General features: G+C 44.0%; 1 protein-coding gene across 1 annotated transcript in view; it reads right to left on the reverse strand.

Moving 5' to 3' along the window:
• The window catches only part of LOC124717144, a 162,848-nt gene that overhangs the window by 24,753 nt on the left and 117,420 nt on the right, over positions 1-20,675 (reverse strand). Inside the window, exon 2 of the mRNA XM_047243895.1 lies at positions 6,497-8,222. Coding sequence (XP_047099851.1) covers positions 6,497-8,222 — 1,726 coding nt within the window. The remainder of the gene's footprint in view (positions 1-6,496; positions 8,223-20,675) is intronic.

The following is a 20,675-nucleotide window of genomic DNA, read 5'->3' on the forward strand; positions in this document are numbered from 1 at the left end:
GTCTATATGCATGTTTACTTGGTTTGAAACTAAAGCACAAGAAAGTTGGGGGTCTTGTTTCCCTTCATCTGCATGACATCTGCTTTAAATTACGTATTTTGAAGCCCGAGACGTATGTGGAGATGCAATACACACTACTGGTCGTTAAAACTGCAAAGTCATGAAGGCAGCATGCAGTGAAAATCCAAGAGTGACCGGACTACAGCCTACCGACACTGCAGTTTGTCATTCTACGAGATTCGTTCCTGAAGTAATGCCTTCTATGTTTTTGTGGAGACTTTAGATGTCCGCGCCAGATGTCGTTGGCGTAGTGCTGATGCTTGAACCTTCCTCTCTCATTTGCAGCTGGTTTCGACGTTCTGCGGCAGTTGGCGCCAGCAGCGGAATGTTCCAAAATGGAGTCTGTTTGATATGGATGCACGTGTGAAACAGTGATGTGTGACTGAGTTCCTCCATGCTAAAGAAATTGCACCGGCTGAAATCCATCGACGTTTGATACAGTTGTATGGAGATGACAGAATATACGTGAGGCGATGGGTATGGCATTTTCAAGATGGTGAAGAGGACGTGCGCGACAAGTGATGGCCCGGTCGATCCTGCACAGCTCTCATCCCTCGCAATGAAGAGCGTCTTGATCAACTCATCCGTGCTGCTCGGCGGATAACGACCAGACAATTGTGTGCAAAGCTCAGTGTCGGCTGTAATGCCTTGGAAACAATGTTGGAACATCTTAGTTGTCGCAAAGTCTGTGCGAGATGGGTCCCGTGGATGCTTACAGATGAACAGAAAACTCACCGAATGGAAATTTGTTGGGACCTGCTAGACCAATAGAAAGCTGAAGGTGACAATTTTCTGAATAGTATCGCCACAAGAGATGAGATGTAGTGTCACCACTATGAGCCAGAATTCAAAAGACAATCCATGGAATGGCGACATGCGAATTCTCTGTCAGAGAAAAAATTCAAGTCATAGCCATCTGCCTGCAAAGTGCTGTGCACAGTCTTCTGGGACAGCATGGGTGTGGTTCTTTTGGATGCTCTGGAGCCTGGAGAAACTGTCAATTCAACACGCTGACTAAGCAGGAAACCCGAATTTCCAGGGCCTAAGGTCGGGATCTGGATCATCTGGCAACAAAATAAGAGAGGAAGACCAGCTTTCGCCTGCAACATGATAACGCCAGGCCCCACACCAGTTTTTCGACCTCGCATCTCATTATAAAATTCGGCTGGAATGTCTTACCACATCTACCATACAGTCCCGATTTAGCGCCTTCAGACTTCTATCTCCTTGGGCCTACATGGCAACATGGCAAACATTTTCAAGACTGGGATGCTGTTGTCGAAGCTGTAAGGATGTAGTGAGCCTCAACTGGTTCCAATTTTTACAAGGGCGGCATGCAGGCTGTGCTTCATCGTTTGCAAAAGTGCGTAAAGAATAATGGTGACTAAAATGAGATTTTCACTCTGCATCGGAGTGGGGGCTGGTATAAAAATTTCCTGGGAGATTAAAACTGTGTGTCGGACCGAGACTCGAACTCGGGACCTTTGCCTTTCGCACGCAAGTGCTCTACCATCTGAGCTACCCAAGCACGACTCACGTCCCCTCCTCATAGCTCCACTTCTGCCAGTACCTCGTCTCCTACCTCCCAAACCTTACAGAAGCTCTCCTGCGCACCTTGCAGAACTAGTACTCCTGAAACAAAGGAGCCTGGGGGATGGTTCCAGAATGAGATTTTCACTCTGCAGCGGAGTGTGCTCTGATATGGTAGAGCACTTGCCCGCGAAAGGAAGAGGTCCCGAGTTCGAGTCTCGGTCCTGCCAGTAAGTTGACAAGGGATTCCAGATCGATTCCGTATTCCTGGATTTCCGGATGGCTTTTGACATTGTACCACACAAGCGGCTTGTAGTGAAATTGCGTGCTTGTGGGATATCGTCTCAGTTATGTGAGTGGGTTTGTGATTTCCTGTCAGAGAGGTCACAGTTCGTAGTAACTGACGGAAAGTCATAGAGAAAAACAGAAGTGATTTCTGGCGTTCCCAAAGGTAGTATTATAGACGCTTTGCTGTTCCTTATCCATATAAACGATTTGGGAGACAATCTGAGTAGCCGTTTTAGGTTGTTTGCAGATGACGATGTCGTGTCGACTAATTAAGTCATCACAAGATCAAAACAAATTGCAAAACAATTTAGAAAACATATCTGAATGGTGCGAAAATTAGCAGTTGACCCTAAATAACGAAAAGTGTGAGGTCATCCACATGAGTGCTAGAAGTAATTCGTTAAACTTCGGTTACACGATAAATCAGTCGAATCTAAAAGCCGTAAATTCAATTAAATACCTAGGTATTACAACTACGCACATCTAAAATTGGAAGGAACACATAGAAAATGTTGTGGGGAAGGCTAACCGAAGACTACGTTTCATTGGCAGGACACTTGGAAAATGTATCAGATCTACTAAGGAGACTGCCTGCACTACGGTTGGCCGTTCTTTTTTAGAATACTGCTGCGCCGTGTGGGATCCTTACCAGATACAACTGACGAAGTACAACTAAAAATTTCAAAGAAGGGCAGCACGTTTTGTATTATCGCGAAATATGGAAGAGAGTGTCACCGAAAGGATACAAGATTTGGGCTAGATATCATTAAAATAAAGGGGTTTTTCGTTGCGACGGTATCTTCTCACGCAATTCCAATCACCAACTTTCTCCTTCGAATGCGTAAATATTTTCTTGACACCGACCTACACGGGGAGAAACGATCACCACGATAAAATAACGGAAATCAGAGCTCGTACGGAAAGGTATATGTGTTCGTTCTTTCCGCGCGCTATACGAGATTGGAATAATAGAGAATTGCGAAGGTGGTTCGATGAACCCTCAGCCAGTCAGTTAAATGTGATTTGCAGGGTATTCATGTAGATGCAGATGTAGATGTATATTACAGGCCATAGTGACGTTATCTTCCAACAAGATAACAAAGGACCGCATGATGTCCTTGCTGCCCTGACGTACCTCAATACAGATGGTGTAGTACTGTTTGGCCTGGTGAGAACGCTACACAGATATCTCACCAACTGGAGACATCTGTTCAGGGTTTCTTGAGAGACTGGCACGACAACACTCACCAGCCACGACGATTGATGAAATGTGGCATACGGTTGAAGCAGCAGGGAATCATGTACCTGTATTTATCGTCCAAGCTCAGTTCTACCCGATGTCCTACTGGGTTAGACTCGTTTTTGCTGCCAGAAGTAGCAGCTTCGTGTACTGAACTTGGCACTCCATGTACACTCCTGGAAATTGAAATAAGAACACCGTGAATTCATTGTCCCAGGAAGGGGAAACTTTATTGACACATTCCTGGGGTCAGATACATCACATGATCACACTGACAGAACCACAGGCACATAGACACAGGCAACAGAGCATGCACAATGTCGGCACTAGTACAGTGTATATCCACCTTTCGCAGCAATGCAGGCTGCTATTCTCCCATGGAGACGATCGTAGAGATGCTGGATGTAGTCCTGTGGAACGGCTTGCCATGCCATTTCCACCTGGCGCCTCAGTTGGGCCAGCGTTCGCGCTGGACGTGCAGACCGCGTGAGACGACGCTTCATCCAGTCCCAAACATGCTCAATGGGGGACAGCTCCGGAGATCTTGCTGGCCAGGGTAGTTGACTTACACCTTCTAGAGCACGTTGGGTGGCACGGGATACATGCGGACTTGCATTGTCCTGTTGGAACAGCAAGTTCCCTTGCCGGTCTAGGAATGGTAGAACGATGGGTTCGATGACGGTTTGGATGTACCGTGCACTATTCAGTGTCCCCTCGACGATCACCAGTGGTGTACGGCCAGTGTAGGAGATCGCTCCCCACACCATGATGCCGGGTGTTGGCCCTGTGTGCATCGGTCGTATGCAGTCCTGATTGTGGCGCTCACCTGCACGGCGCCAAACACGCATACGACCATCATTGGCACCAAGGCAGAAGCGACTCTCATCGCTGAAGACGACACGTCTCCATTCGTCCCTCCATTCACGCCTGTCGCGACACCACTGGAGGCGGGCTGCACGATGTTGGGGCGTGAGCGGAAGACGGCCTAACGGTGTGCGGGACCGTAGCCCAGCTTCATGGAGACGGTTGCGAATGGTCCTCGCCGATACCCCAGGAGCAACAGTGTCCCTAATTTGCTGGGAAGTGGCGGTGCGGTCCCCTACGGCACTGCGTAGGATCCTACGGTCTTGGCGTGCATCCGTGCGTCGCTGCGGTCCGGTCCCAGGTCGACGGGCACGTGCACCTTCCGCCGACCACTGGCGACAACATCGATGTACTGTGGAGACCTCACGCCCCACGTGTTGAGCAATTCGGCGGTACGTCCACCCGGCCTCCCGCATGCCCACTATATGCCCTCTCTCAAAGTCCGTCAACTGCACATACGGTTCACGTCCACGCTGTCGCGGCATGCTACCAGTGTTAAAGACTGCGACGGAGCTCCGTATGCCACGGCAAACTGGCTGACACTGACGGCGGCGGTGCACAAATGCTGCGCAGCTAGCGCCATTCGACGGCCAACACCGCGGTTCCTGGTGTGTCCGCTGTGCCGTGCGTGTGATCATTGCTTGTACAGCCCTCTCGCAGTGTCCGGAGCAAGTATGGTGGGTCTGACACACCGGTGTCAATGTGTTCTTTTTTCCATTTCCAGGAGTGTACATTGAGGTAACAAAAGCGATATGCACATGTACAGATGGCAGCTGTAACGCGTACACAAGGTATAAAAGAGGAGTCGTGTGGCTAGGGCCTCCCGTCGGGTAGACAGCTCGCCTGGTGCAGGTCTTTCGATTTGACGCCACTTCGGCGACCTGCGCGTCGATGGGGATGAAATGATGATCATTATGGGCAACACAACACCCAGTCCCTGAGCGGAGAAAATCTCCGACCCAGCCGGGAATCGAACCCGCGCCCTTAGGATTGACATGCTGTCGCGCTGACCACTCAGCTACCGGGGCCGGCCTAAAAGGACAGGGCGTTGGTGGAGCTGTCATTTGTACTCAGGTGATTCTTGTGAAGAGGTTGGTTGGTTGGTTTGGGGAAGGAGACCAGACAGCATGGTCATCGGTCTCATCGGATTAGGGAAGGATTGGGAAGGAAGTCGGCCGTGCCCTTTCAGAGGAACCATCCCGGCATTTGCCTGGAGTGATTTAGGGAAATCACGGAAAACTTAAATCAGGATGGCCGGACGCTTTGTGAAGAGGTTTCCGACGTGATTGTGGCGGCACGACGAGAATTAAGACACCTTTAATTTGGAATGGTAGCTGGAGCTAAGCGCTTGGACGTTCTGTTTCCAAAACCGTTAGGGAATTCAATACTCCGAGATCCACAGTGATAAGAATGTGCCGAGAGTACCAAATTTCAGGGATTACCTCTCACCACGAACAATGCAGTGGCCGACGGCGTTCACTTAACAAGCTTGAGCAGCGTCATTTGCGTAGGGTAGGGTTATCAGTGTTATCAGACTAGCACCACTACGTGAAATAACCGCAGTAATTAATATGGGACGTACGACGAACGCATCCGTTAGGACAGTGTGTCAAAATTTGGCATTAATGGTTTATGGCAGCAGACGACCGACGCGAGTGCCTTTGCTAACAATAAGAAATCGCCTGCAGCGCCTCTCCTGAGCTGTATCCTAGAAGGTTGGAAAACCGTGGCCTGGTCACATGAGTCCCGATTTCAGTTGGTAGTAGCTGATGGTAGGGTTGGAATGTGGCGCATACGACACGAAGCTGTACCTCAGGTGGTCAACAAGTCACTGTTCAAGCTGGTGATGGCTCCATAATGGCGTGGCCTGTGTTTACATGGAATGGACTGGATCCTCTGCTTCAAATGAACCGATCATGACTGTAAATGTTCAGGTTTGCCTACTTAGAGACCATTTGCAGCCATTTTCGATGTTCCCAAGAACGTCATCGGCCACAATTATTTGCGATTGGTTTGAAGACCATTCTGGACAAATCGAGCAAATGAATCGGCCACCTTGATCGCCCGACACGAATCTGGTTGAACTTTCATGGGACATAAGAGAGATGTTAGTTCGTGCTCAAAATCCTGCACCGACAAGACTTTCGGAATTATGGATGACTATAGATGCAGAATGGGTCGATATTTCTGTAGGCGACTTCCAAAGGCTTGTTGAGTCCATGACACTTTTAGTGTCTTGCAAAAGGAGGTCCGACACTGTATTAGGAGATACCCTATGACTTTTGTCACCTTAGTGCACTGAAAATAACCAACAAATTTAATCAAGTATTGTTGCCACTGTACTCTACACACACAATACATAAAATTTCATTATTGGCTACCGTTACTGGCGTGAATTCCCAGCAGAGTATTACCAATGCCAAACGGCGCCCAACAGTGTAGTACGAACGAAGTTAAGCATCAATAAAGTGAAATTTCCACCCCCCCCCCCCCCCAAAAAAAAGAGGGACTTACTAGTGTCGTGGTGATGAGCAGCACCAGTCGCTGCCACGGCCATGTGCTCGTGGTGCTGGTGGTGATCCACTTCGGCGGTGATGCCAGCAACATACCCAGTAGACAGAGGAGACCTCTTAGACAGTGCTGCTGAGGTATGACTGTCAGCTCCTTCTTGCATCATTTTAACCAAGTGAGCAACACCACCTTTCCTTAATCGTTCAGTGCCCACTGATCTCTTAAAGATCCTGATCCCCACATGGGGTTCCATAACTGGATTCAGTCCACTCTGGTAATCAGATCTGCTGAAGATGTTATCATGCAGTAGACTACCTTCTCCCTCCAACCAAAATCTCTGTTGGTCGCTGGCCTCGAGAACAAGGGCTCCCTCATCTATAGAACCACCCACATCTTCAACATGTGGTTCAGAGCCTGTCGTGTGGTCGTATTCAGACGGCTTGTCGTCTATCGGCAGGATGGACCCCACTTGTTCAGACACAGCTAGTGGAACGCTGTGATGTGAAGAGAGGCTCACTGCCTCGTTTTGTGATACTGGCTGGAACAGCTTAGAGAAATGATCTGTGACAATTCTATCCCATTGTCCTTCTCCTCCCATAACCATTTTCGTGATAGCGTTTTCCAAAATAGGACGGTCATTTCTGTTGAACTCCTCCAATGCAGCAGATCTGTACAATGTAGGCTTCTGTGATGTTCCAGGCTCCACATTCTCCCCGAGAGTGACATGTTGTCGTGACAAATCCCTCTTCTTATTCTGCAGTGTCTTTTTCTGGGAAACATTTGCCTGGGAAATGTAGTTCCTAAGATTTGCGGGGAATGTATTTTTAATATATTCGCTGCCTAAAGCGGAATGAGCATATTCTCCATTTCCAAACGATGCCCTTCCTCCAAGTGTGGTCTGAGGGAGGATGTTTTCTCTCCCGTTACGAATTTGTAACAAGTTTCTCTGGTGTAGCGGGTACAGTGCTTCTGTAAACGCACTGGCATGTGTATTTTGGGGTGTATGTATATTCCACTGGCCTTCCTGTAGGTACTGCTGCTGATTATTTACCACGTACGTGTGGACACTTGCTTCTGAACTGTCATAGCCAGTTGACACACGGAAGGGTCTCTGTTCTTGTGCTGCATCCACTCCATATCCGTTTGGGCTGGAGAAAAATCCGAGGAAGTCACGATTTGTAACTGGGGAACGTGGCAGACGAACAGAACGTTTGATCTCACTCTCCTCGTGTTCGCCAGAGGAAACAGACTCTGCCATTTCTTGATCTGGAGAATCGTGGTTACTGTTCCCCTCACCTTCAGCATCAGCTGGATTGTCATCATTCACAAGTTTATTTGAATCCCAGACTGTTGTGTGTAACTGCTCGACCATTGTACCATGGCCATCCAGTATCTTACGATTGGGTTTCTTTGAGACTTTGTACTCGTTTAGAGAAGGCTGAAGCTCTTCTTCGTCCTTACCAGTTGGGCTTGAAGCTCGATCATGTAAGTGTGGACCACGGTCCCCTTCTCTAACTTCATGTAAGAACCTCTTATCTGGTAGTTCAGGCTCCCCAACAGGTAATAATGTCAGCAAAAGTTCAGTGCCATCAGCCGGTGTCGAGTCTGTGTGAAGATGTCCCTCCATGATATTCTGACGTTGCAGTACATGAGAGTCTGCAATCTCCACGCCGTCGCCCAAAGGCAGCCTCTTCGCAGACGATGGATGAGTTGTCAGCAGCACCATCACCTGCAACAGGAGGAGGAAACTTCGTAAAAGGACGGATTTCAAGCAGTTTCCTCTGAGCTGTAAACATGAAGTTTTAGTTTCACTAGCAAGCATACAATTGCTCCTAGAGGTCTTAACTGCAGATATCAGAAACTTTTTGACACAGACAAAAAATAATCTTCAGTAACAACTATTATGGAGTAAATGTAAGGAAGAGATTCATTCATGTCGTTCAGAGCGCAGTGGTCAAAGTCGCCCAGACTGATACCAGTGTCCTAGACTTCCGGAAGGCAATCAGTATTCGTCAGTACTGTTGTTTAGTGAACGTAATACGTAATGGAAATAAAAGAAAGGTTCAGGAGTGGAATTAAAATACAAGGTGAAAGAATATCAGTGATACGATTCGACGATGACATTGCCATCCTGAGTGAAAGTGAAGAAGAATTAAATGATCTGCTGAACGGGATGGACAGTCTAATGAGTACACAGTAAGGTTTGAGAGTAAATTGCAGAAAGACGAAGGTAATGAGAAGTAGTAGAAATGAAAACAGCGAGAAACTTAACATCAGGATTGATGGTCACGAAGTCAATGAAGTTAAGGAATTTTGCTACCTAGGCAGTAAAATAACCAAAGACGGACGGAGCAAGGAGGACATCAAAAGCAGACTCGCTATGGCAAAAAAGGCATTTCTGGCCAAGAGAAGTCTACTAATATCAAATACCGGCCTTAATTTGAGGAAGAAATTTCTGAGGATGTACGTCTGGAGTACAGCATTGTATGGTAGTGAAACATGGACTGTGGGAAAACCGGAACAGAAGAGAATCGAAGCATTTGACATGTGGTGCTATAGACGAATGTTGAAAATTAGGTGGACTGATAAGGAATGAGGAGGTTCTACGCAGAATCGGAGAGGAAAGGAATATGTGGAAAACACTGATAAGGAGAAGGGACAGGATAATAGGACATCTGCTAAGACATGAGGGAATGACTTCCATGGTACTAGAGGGAGCTGTAGAGGGCAAAAACTGTAGAGGAAGACAGAGATTGGAATACGTCAAGCAAATAATTGAGGACGTAGGTTGCAAGTGCTACTCTGAGATGAAGAGGTTGGCACAGGAAAGGAATTCGTGGCGGGCCGCATCAAACCAGTCAGTAGACTGATGACAAAAAAAATATATATATATATATATATATATATATATATATATATATATATATATATATATATATATACGAGCTCATCGAGCAGTGGACAAGATTTGTTACTGGATTTAGGACTTCCTTATGGAAAGAAAGAAATATGTCTTTCTTAACGGAAGAGAATCGACGGATGGAATTTCGGGGCACCCCAACGGAGTGTAACGCGGCGCTGCCTACCTATTAAGGCAGAACGGAGAGGCTTTCCACCTGTCAAAAAATTATTATTTATTTTCCGTTTTTTTTTTTTGTTCAGAATCTCTGGATTGTTATGTTTGAAATGGTGCTTAAATGTTGTTTGTTGCATGACGAGAAATATTCTACTCAATTTTTAAATAATAGTTTGCGCAATAATTTGCCTCCCAAACGTCAATATCGCCGCAGTCTTAGCTGTCAATATGATAACTTTTCTGCTTGCGAGTTCTTTCAAATTTGCTTATTGGATTTATGGAGGCAGCAAAACCAGTATTAAAAGACTTTGCAAAGACTGAAGTATTTGCAAGGCAGGACACAGAATGCAAACGAGAGTGTCAACTATGTCGTTTGGAGTCTATTATCCGGAAACGTTGTTGTAGCCACACACACACACTTTACACTTTGGAGTATGTAACACCCATTGCTGCTTTCAATCAAGGCAACATTTGTAAATAGCAAGTGCTGAAAACTCTAGGATATGGGATAGACAGTCCACTGTTGAGGCGACGAGAAATTTGGACAGTGAGAGACCGAGGAATGCAGAAAACAAGCTAAAGATATTCGGTAGGGTTGCAAGGCAAAATGAAAAACGCTCCAAGAGGACCCTGATGATCCGAGTTAGGTAGCAGGTATGTTTTGATGTCTCATCTTCGGACTCCGTTTTCCGTAAGTACATTTTTTCAATACAAAAGGTACATTTTCTAAGTTTCTATTCAATACATAAATCTGAAATTTTTAGGATATTACTCAAATGTACATTTTGCATCACCTGAGGTTATTTTTAATATGAATAGAGATTTTTTAATATTTTATGGAAAATAGGACTGAACTTTAAAAGAAAAATATATATCTTTCCTTATAAGACATAACACAAAATTCCCGTAACTTTAGCAGTTACACATCGAAATTATATATCGCCCCCAAAAATTTCAGAACTATTTCGCACATAGTTTCTGAAATAATGTGACTTTTACAGAACTTAATTTTATGTTATCTGGATGGGGCATTGCGTTTCTCCTTAACAATTTACATTAATAATCCAGTGGGTAACGATTACCAGCCCACCTCTTAACTTTGTATTACGAAGAGCTGGAGATCGTTGTGGGTTGCATTGGTGCGATGTTCTTAACGCGTAATGACCTGTTAATCTGCCAGCAGTACGTATTTAAGGCAGAGTACCTACTCTTCGTCAGATCGAGAGCTTCACCCACACCCAGATACGAGGTGCAGTGGCTAGCGCAGCCGGCCGGGGTGACCGAGCGGTTCTAGGTGCTACAGTCTGAAACCGCGCGACGGCTACGGTCGTAGGTTCGAATCCTGCCTCGGCCATGGATGTGTGTGATGTCCTCAGTTAGGTTTAAGTAGTTCTACGTTCTAGGGGACTGATGACCTCAGAAGTTCCATAGTGCTCAGAGCCATTTAAACCATCTTTGGCTAGCGCACTGGACTCACATTCGGGAGGACGACGGTTCAAACCCGCGACCGGCCATTCTTACTTAGATTTTCCGTGATTTCCCTAAATCCCTTCAGGTAAATGCCGGGATGGTTCCAACTTACTTTCCCATACTTGCCTCAAGCGATGGGACCGATGACCTCTCTGCTTGGTCCCCTCCCCCAAATTAACCAACCAACCAAACAGCTACAACCGCGAAGATCGCATCTCACATGCATCTGAAGGTAATTCAATGATTACAGGCTCTTCAACATTTTCGCGGTCTGAATGCGGGCATTAGTTCTATAAGGTGCCGGGTAAATACTGCTCTTTTCAAAACTCAATAGTCGACTCTGGAAACATGAAACTACGTCACAATCTACCGTAAAATATTTTGTAGTCTACCAACATGAGCTTCTTAACCGTCAGAAAAACACATTAACCTAGTGCGACTCATGAAATACAGAGCACGTGGAGCTGATCAACTTTTCGTACATATAAAATATTTGACCGCTCATTTTCGAATATGCATTTCAAGCACTGATCAGCCAAGAAGCGAAGCAAAAACTGTTCTTTCTGCTGAACAGGAGGATTCCGCGTATTGCTCGAGATCTACGTCATAGCTTCCCTGTGCAACTCGTGGGCGATTAGAAAATTTTACTACTAACAGACATACGAAAGTGGGCGGTAGGTAAAAATGGTTGACTATCCTTGCTCTAGATAAAGAAGTCAACGTGCTCGTCCACAGACCAAAGCTACCCTCAAGGACTTGGAATGATTTTGGAATATAATACACCAAAATAACTGGCTGTGTTGTTGTAGTCTTCAGTCTAGAGACTGGGTTGATGCAGCTCTTCCTGCTACTCTATCCTGTGCAAGCTTCTTCATCTCCCAGTACGTACTGCAGCCTTCATCCTTCTGAATCTGCTTAGTGTATTCATCTCTTGGTCTCCCTCTACGATTTTTACTCTCCACGCTGCCCTCCAATACTAAATTGGTGATCCCTTGATGCCTCAGAACATGTCCTACCAACCGATACCTTCTTCTAGTCAAGTTGTGCCACAAACTTCTCTTCTCCCCAATCATGTTCAATACCTCCTCATTAGTTACATCTACCCACCTAATCTTCAACATTCTTCTGTAGCACCACATTTCGAAAGCTACTTTTCTCTTCTTGTCCAAACTATTTATCGTCCATGTTTCACTTCCATACATGGCTACACTCCATACAAACACTTTTAGAAATGACTTCCTGACACTTAAATCTATACTCAATGTTAACTAATTTCTCTTCTTCAGAAACGCTTTCCTTGCCATTGCCAGTCTACGTTTTATATCCTCTCTACTTCGATCATCAGTTATTTTGCTCCCCAAATAGCAAAACTCATTTACTACTTTAAGCGTCTCATTTCCTATTCTAATTCCCGCAGCATCACCTGATTTAATTCGACTACATTCCATAATCCTCGTTTTGCTTTTGTTGATGTTCACCTTATACCCTCCTTTCAAGACACTATCTATTCCGTTAAGCTGCTCTTCCAGTCCTTTGCTGTCTCTGACAGAATTACAATATCATCGGCAATCCTCAAAGTTTTTATTTCTTTTACATGGATTTTAATTCCTACTCCAAATTTTCCTTTGGTTCCTGTACTGCTTGCTCAATATACAGATTGAATAACATCGGGGAGAGGCTACAACCCTGTCTCACTCCCTTCCCAACCACTGTTTCCCTTTGATGCCTCTGGACTGTTCAAGGAATCGTTTTTTAGAGAATGTCTACAGAATAAGACGAAAGTTTTACATGGACTAAATTCCCAATACCACAATGACAACGAGAAAAAACAGTAGCCAAAACATTCGGTAACTAATCCCAGCTGAGGTGTTTTCCCTCAACCGTAAGGCGAATTTAGGGACTCAGAATGAAGAAGGTTAAAGTAAGAACATCTTCCTCCCATCCATGTGCAACAAAACACATTGAAATTAAACATCACGCAAATTCTCCTAAATAAATTGTGCCACCACAGAATAAACTGCAACTACTGGCTAAAAAGGGTTATGCCTTCCTTCAGTCCGCTACCTTCCTCAGAGATGAAAAAAACAGTTGTGCCACCACAGAATAAACTGCAACTACTGGCTAAAAAGGGTTATGCCTTCCTTCAGTCCGCTACCTTCCTCAGAGATGAAAAAAACAGTTGTTAATCAACCGCTGCGGACTCGTTGAGTTTTCTGTTTTCGTTTCAAGCCAGCTATCACGTTCAACTGCAGTATTTTTACGAGCCGTCCTCTCGGCTGGTCACAGTACCTTTGTTCCTTAAAAAAGCACCTACTTAGCATGTCGTCAGTTTGTTTATGAACATTGACTATTTAATTTGATACATTCTTCACTTATAGAAGACATATGCTGTTATAATTTCATAAAACTTTTGCACTTTTGATTTATAATCATTGTTGATAACATGAGTCAATGGGTTCTTGGGGTCTGCGCTACATTCTAAGCCTGCTACTAGCTCCTACCAAATGAAATCGGGACTCATCTGACCAGGACACTACTTTGCAGTCGTCTACAATCCAGCTGCTATGGTCACGAGTCTAGGAATGGCGTTGCACGATGTGCTGCACTCGCATCGTTCGATGCCATAGTCCATTAACGCCAGTTTCGCCGCACTGTCGTTTAACGGATACGTTCGTCGTAAGTCCCACATTGATTCCTTCGGTTGTTTCATTCAGTGTTGCTTGTCTGTTAGCACTGACAACTCTACGCAAACGCCGCTGCTCTCGGTCGTTAAGTGAACGCCGTCCGCAAGTGCGTTGTCCTTGGCGAGAGGTAATGTCGGAAATTTAGTATTCTCGGCACGCTCTTGATACTGTGAATCTCACAATATTGAAATCCCTAACGATTTTCGAAATGGAATGTCCCATGCACCTAGCTCCAACTACCAAATTGTGCATTCAAAGTCTGCTAATTCTCGTCGTCTGGCCGTAACCAAGTCGGACACCGTTGCACACGAATTACCTGAGTACCAATGAGAACTCCGCCAATGCACTGCCCTTTTATACCTCGTGTACGCAATACTACGGCCATCTCTATGTATGCATATCGTTATCCTATGACTTTTGTCAGCTCGCTGTATGTAGATGCAGAAACTGGCTGGACCAAGTGTTGACCGACCTTACCAAGATGTGGATTGGAGGATGGAAGTGTAAACCAGGGGACAGAGATTTATAGAGGCATATTATTCATCAGGCCGAAGCCCATCAAGGACTGTAGCCCGAAGAAGAAGAAATGTGCCCAATATGGTTAATCATACACAATGTTGAACGTGTGACACGGCATGAATAAAATACGACAATGAAGTATGTGTCTCAGGAATTATGTTTGGCCGTACAACACTGCCAAATGTCCGTTAACATTTGAAAATTCAATACATCACTTAACAGTGTGGGTATAAAGGTGAAAATCACGCACATGCTTGAAATGACATAGGATTGTTTTTAAGCCAAAAATAGGCGCACAAAAGCAGTAATTAGAATACCAAGTGATTTTTATCAGAGACAATATTGTTTGTAACAAATGCTCGACAACCTAATCACGTGGTCATCGTCAAGACAGATCTACACAGACGGATCTAAACAAAAAGACGTGGCAGGAAGTCCATTCATAGATGCGAGATTAATCTAGGAGGCAAATTCAAGCTTCCAGAAGTTGCGTCCAGGCTTACTGCAGAACTCATAGCAATTTCAGAGGGACGTAAATATGCAAAGGAAGTGCAACGATAAATCATCATAATTTTATCGGACATGGCCAGCACTGACGCTGTTAAAATGTTACGACGTCGACGTTACCAAAAATTATCTAATATATCGGATTATAAAAGCAGTGCAGGATCTTTCCTGCGTAAATAAGACGACCGTCAAGTTTTGGGTGAAAGTGCTCAATGGAATAAAATGAAGTGAGAAAGTGGATACTCTTACCAAGGAATCCGTTACAGTGGTTCAGTGAAATATAGTTAAGTGGCCCCTGACGATATTCTTCATAACGTAAGGACTATTATCACAGCCCGATCGAATGGAGGCCTCGAGAAATGCTACGAAATTAAAGCGAGACACTAAGCCGCAGTGGTGCCTAATCTCCCATCATGTCGTTGCAGCAACTTTATAGTGACAATGGCACGACTTCGATCCAATCACGTGAGATTTCGGCAACTTCTCAATATGACCAAATCTTTTTCATATGAATGTGGCAGTGAGGAAGGGGTTAAGCATATATTCTTCAGGTACCATAAAACGTTTCAAGAAACTGTGAAACGATTACAGCATCTGATGATCTATCGAAAAGCCTTGCCCAAAAACACTGAAACTCTTTCAGCAACAGAAGACACAAAAGTGTATGAGCTCCTATACGATTTTATAACAGAGTCCCAAACAAGAATATAAGAAGTGAGAATTTTTATTCTTTACATTATAATGTGCTAAACATATTAATTTACTAGAAGTTTTACTAATGTTCAGTTGATACGGATGTATCAGATAACTGTTGTTTCTTATGGTCTGAGGCTGACTGAGTCAGTCATCCTCAAAATCTGTTAACAAAGAAAAGAAGCATGTCGGCTGTCATTCATCAACAAATAAGCCATTGGCGGTTATTCCTAACTACTACCCTGAATGGAAGAATAATTACATGAATGACTAGAGAATATGGACTGAGAGTAAATGGAAGAAAGACCAAGCAATGAGAAGTAGTAGAAATGAGAACAGCGAGAAACTTAACATCAGGATTGATGGGCACTGTAATGTTTCCCTAAGTGTTAACGGATATCATTTCATGTAGTAGCGCTGAGACGATTCTATCGCTGACAATAGGCACTGTGATTATAAAGAAATTAATATCTCTATAATTGGATTATCTATGTAATTTAAGCGAACAAGGACTCGCAACTTTTTTGTTCTTTCAATTTCTTTTCAGGCGTTGTCTGGTACGGTCATAAAATATATTGCTCGGTCAATGTTACGTAGAGATTTTGTTATTTGTGCTCCTTTGCATAATAATAACTATTCAATTTCATTGTGTTTTCTGTTGCAACTAATCATCCCTTTTCTCCTCAGCATTTTTTTCATGAATTTGATAATTAAATGTGACTTACTTTGTGTGGGGATGTCTGTTACTGAATGATCACGTATTAACGGCACCAGTCTGTGAAATACGTTTGGTTTGCTTTCAGAATAGAACCTGCATCTAAAGTTTCACTTTTCACAAAACGAAGTCCGATCGCATTTAGGCGTAAATCACGCCCCAAAATTATAGTCGTCAACAGACAACCCCGGTAGAGGAGCCTGGCTAAAAAATATCAACCATTACCTATGATTGTGGCAACTGCATTCCGATTTCAATATTTAAAAAATATTTTTACATGATTTTTGAAGTACGTAATTTTCTTGCTTTAATTGACGACTCATTTAGCCAAAGATATTTTTAATTTGATTCAGACTTGCATTTGAGTTCAAACACTTTAAAAACTAGAATAATAATTAATTAATAACTTCAAAACCCAATCATAAATAATAACAAAAAGCCACCATTAAATCACGAAGTAGATGAAGTTAAGGAATTCTGCTACTTATGCAACAAAGTAACCAATCACGGACGGAGAAAGGAGGACATCAAAAGCAAAGTGGCAATGAAAAAAAGGGTATTCGTGGCCAAGAGAAGTCTGCTAGTATCAAACATAGGCCCTAATTTGAGGAAGAAATTTCTGAGGATGTACGTCTGGAGTACAGCATTGTATGGTAGTGAAACATGGACTGTGGGAAAACCGGAACAGAAGAGAATCGAAGCATTTGACATGTGGTGCTATAGACGAATGTTGAAAATTAGGTGGACTGATAAGGTAAGGAATGAGGAGGTTCTACGCAGAATCGGAGAGGAAAGGAATATGTGGAAAACACTGATAAGGAGAAGGTACAGGATGATAGGACATCTGCTAAGACATGAGGGAATGACTTCCATGGTACTAGAGGGAGCTGTAGAGGGCAAAAACTGTAGAGGAAGACAGAGATTGGAATACGTCAAGCAAATAATTGAGGACGTAGGTTGCAAGTGCTACTCTGAGATGAAGAGGTTAGCACAGGAAAGGAATTCGTGGCGGGCCGCATCAAACCAGTCAGTAGACTGATGACCAAAAAAAAAAAAGAAAAAAAAAAGGGAGTAACTCGCACCTGTCACACTGACAGTCTGAAGAGCTGCTACCCACTTCCTCGAAGAAAACTGGGTCCCATCGCGACTGCGCGACTGATATCGAAAAACCACACCACGCTGTGACTTTCATATCAGGCAATAGGGCTCCCAACGCAGTTCTACGATTTACGGCAGCCCTAATTCTAGAGTTGTGGGAGTTGACAGAGAGACGCGCTGCAGTCTGGCGCCATCTGATGGCCGGTTTTAGCACTCGTTTTTGGTTTCAATCAAAATCAATTCCATTTCAGGCGCGTGTGTCAAGTTTTACTCTCTACCAATATTATTCCGTGAATCTGCGCATTTTCAAATGTTAACGGACGTTTGGGTCACTCTGTAAAACCATGTTTGGTACAGACGAAATGGATGAGTTACGTGGTATAGAATAATTAATGTAAACAAAAGATAGCAGGAGAGATGAACGGTATTCCGAGAGGTCGGAGAAAGGCCTATCTGAAGCAAAGACTTCAAATAGGTGCAGGCTCTACAGTATTGACCAAGACTCTAAATCTACATTAATTAGCACGTCTGTGCGGTGATAACGTACGCCTCGCCCGACCACTCAACGTGCTTTTGTTCACTATCAGCTCCTATGAATATCTGCGATGCTCTGCTTTTTCGCCAAAACAAACTTACTGACTGCTGTCTTCGTGGAAGCACCTCCGTTACAGCCGCCACCTTGAAGTCTACGAACAGCGCTGCCACCTACCAGAATTTCATGAAGCTTTAGGGGCCGAAGCGGGAATATTTCACGATGTCCCATAAGTAATTCCTCTTTTTTTTAAAAAAAAAGGAAATAGTCCGAGAAAGAAAATGCGTTGCGTTACTTAATGAACGCCCCTCGTGCTTTTCGTTTGGAGGAAGTCAGATCGCTAGCCGCTGTTGCCGAACGGTTCTAGGCGCTACAGTCTGGAACCGCGAAGGTTCGAATCCTGCCTTGGGCATGGGTGTGTGTGATGTCCTTAGGTTAGTTAGATTTAAGTAGTTCTAAGTTCTAGGGAACTGATGACCTCGAATACCATAGTGCTCAGAGCCATTTGAACCATTTTGAAGTCAGTCCGTGGGTACTGAAAGTGTAGTTTTTTTATGTTATTTTGACGAAGTTTATTAAACCATTGGATTCAAATGTGGGGTTTAGATTTGCACGCATTATAAAAGATAACAGCCTGTTTCGTTAATTTTCTCGCTGCAGTGCGTCCAAATGTTTTTATTTGTCTTTTAACATTCAAAACAATTTCTATCAACTGTATGCGCCTTTCCTTCCTTTGTGTCCATATGGTGTTTGCTTCTTCTTCCATCGACATTGACTGAAGTTGCTTCATGCGAATGCCGTGTGAGCGCATCTGCCAACTGTTTCCCCAATATTCTGATTGAAATGTTCCTTCCCGCCACATCTTGGAACACATATAACGCATTCACAGCAGCGTTGTCCAAAAGAAGATCGAATGCTAACTTTCGACACAATTTTACTGTCTTTCTAGATAGACTGCTATTTGCACTCACCTGACCAGAAAGGTCAATAGGAGCTTTTCTCTTATTATAATCAGTAAAAGCTTTTAGTTTTCGATGAATCCCTCTTTTGGCTGTCATATCTTCCATTTCACTCGAATGTTTGGTGCAAACAAACAAAATTTCTCTTTTGTCTTTCCATTTCAGCACCACAGTTCCTTGACTATTCTCTTTAGCAATCACTTACGGCTTATTTCTTTAGTAATTCCTTTGCGATTTACTCGGGTGGTAACAACCAAATGAGCGTTCTTTGTTATGAGTTTGCTTACCAAATCTACACTGGTTTTTCAGTTATCGGTGTATAATGTGCGGTCTTTACTCAATACAGTACGCTTCTTCGCCCACTGCTTGAATACTGCTCAGCAGTGTGAGACCCGTACCAGATAGGGTTTATAGAAGAGATAGAGAAGATCCAACTGAGAGCAGCGCGCTTCGTTACAGGATCATTTAGTAATCGCGAAAGCGTTACGGAGATGATAGATAAACTCCAGTGGAAGACTCTGCAGGAGAGACGCTCAGTAGCTCGGTACGGGCTTTTGTTGAAGTTTCGAGAACATACCTTCACCGAGGAGTCAAGCAGTATATTTCTCCCTCCTACGTATATCTCGCGAAGAGACCATCAGGATAAAATCGGAGAGATTAGAGCCCACACAGAGGCGTACCGACCATCCTTCTTTCCACGAACAATACGAGACTGGAATAGAAGGGAGAACCGATAGAGGTACTCAAGGTACCCTCCGCCACACACCGTCAGGTGGCTTGCGGAGTATGGATGTAGATGTAGATACATCTCGACACAAATTCATCACAACGTTTGTTGGGGAGGTAATTGGAAGTACTTTGCCAGTGTAAATACGAAAACTGTAGGAGTATCCATTATCACAACACAATTGAAAAAGTTTGATGACACACTTCTGTAACTTTTGTTTCAGATATTGCCTGAACATTTCGTGCTCTGAATCGTATTACAGACTATTCGAGGCACAGTATTTTGGCACGATCATAGTACATTTCAAAATGTTTGTTCAATTCGGTCATGATCAACTGAACTTTTGAGGGACGATCTAAAGCATGAACTTTTGTATTGTCTGCGAAATGCACCATTTGCAATAGAATATGGAAATGCTCTTTACTCCTTACATGTCTCTGGAATCTTTAAATAAACGGTGGATAATATAAATGTGTGGGTGGAATTGTCACCAATACCACCCACAAAATAAATCAAAACAACCACTGTATTTCATCTTTGTTTGCTGGCACCAACTGATTCAAGCGTTTGGAAACCACTGTAGTTTGTGTACCTTGAACATTTGCTGGTTAATTGCTGTGTTCAAACATTTCTTCTGGTGCAAAAAGACTATAAAAATCTTCGACTTTGTTACACGTTTGCACATATTCACTACTCACTTTGACATCATGGGCACTCGTAAAATGCTGGTTGCCTCGGGGATGAAACTTCCTACTTTGACCTCTTATTGAAGCATCAGACGAATTTTCACTTTCGGATGATGACAGCCGCATTATACGGCGACATTTAAGTGGTACAAATAACACGCTTGATTAATTACTGTCTTCTCCTCACGATCTGTGTCTCTGTGTCTTTATACACTGAAGAACCAAAGAAACTGGAACACCTGCCTAATATCGTGTAGGGCCCCCGCGAGCACGCAGAACTGCCGCAACACGATGTGGCATGCACTCCATTAATGTCTTAAGTGTCAATGAAGCTATTGGCCAGGTATGGCCAATAATGTCCTTGTCTGGGGAGTTTGGTTGCCAGCGGGAGCGTTTAAACTCAGAAGAGTGTTCCTGGTGATACTCTGTAGCAATTCTGGACGTGTGTGGTGTCGCATTGTTCTGCTGGAATTGTCCAAGTCCGCCGGAATGTACAATGGACACGAATGGATGCAG

Source organism: Schistocerca piceifrons, chromosome 9 (assembly GCF_021461385.2).
Source record: "Schistocerca piceifrons isolate TAMUIC-IGC-003096 chromosome 9, iqSchPice1.1, whole genome shotgun sequence".
Taxonomy (NCBI): domain Eukaryota; kingdom Metazoa; phylum Arthropoda; class Insecta; order Orthoptera; family Acrididae; genus Schistocerca; species Schistocerca piceifrons.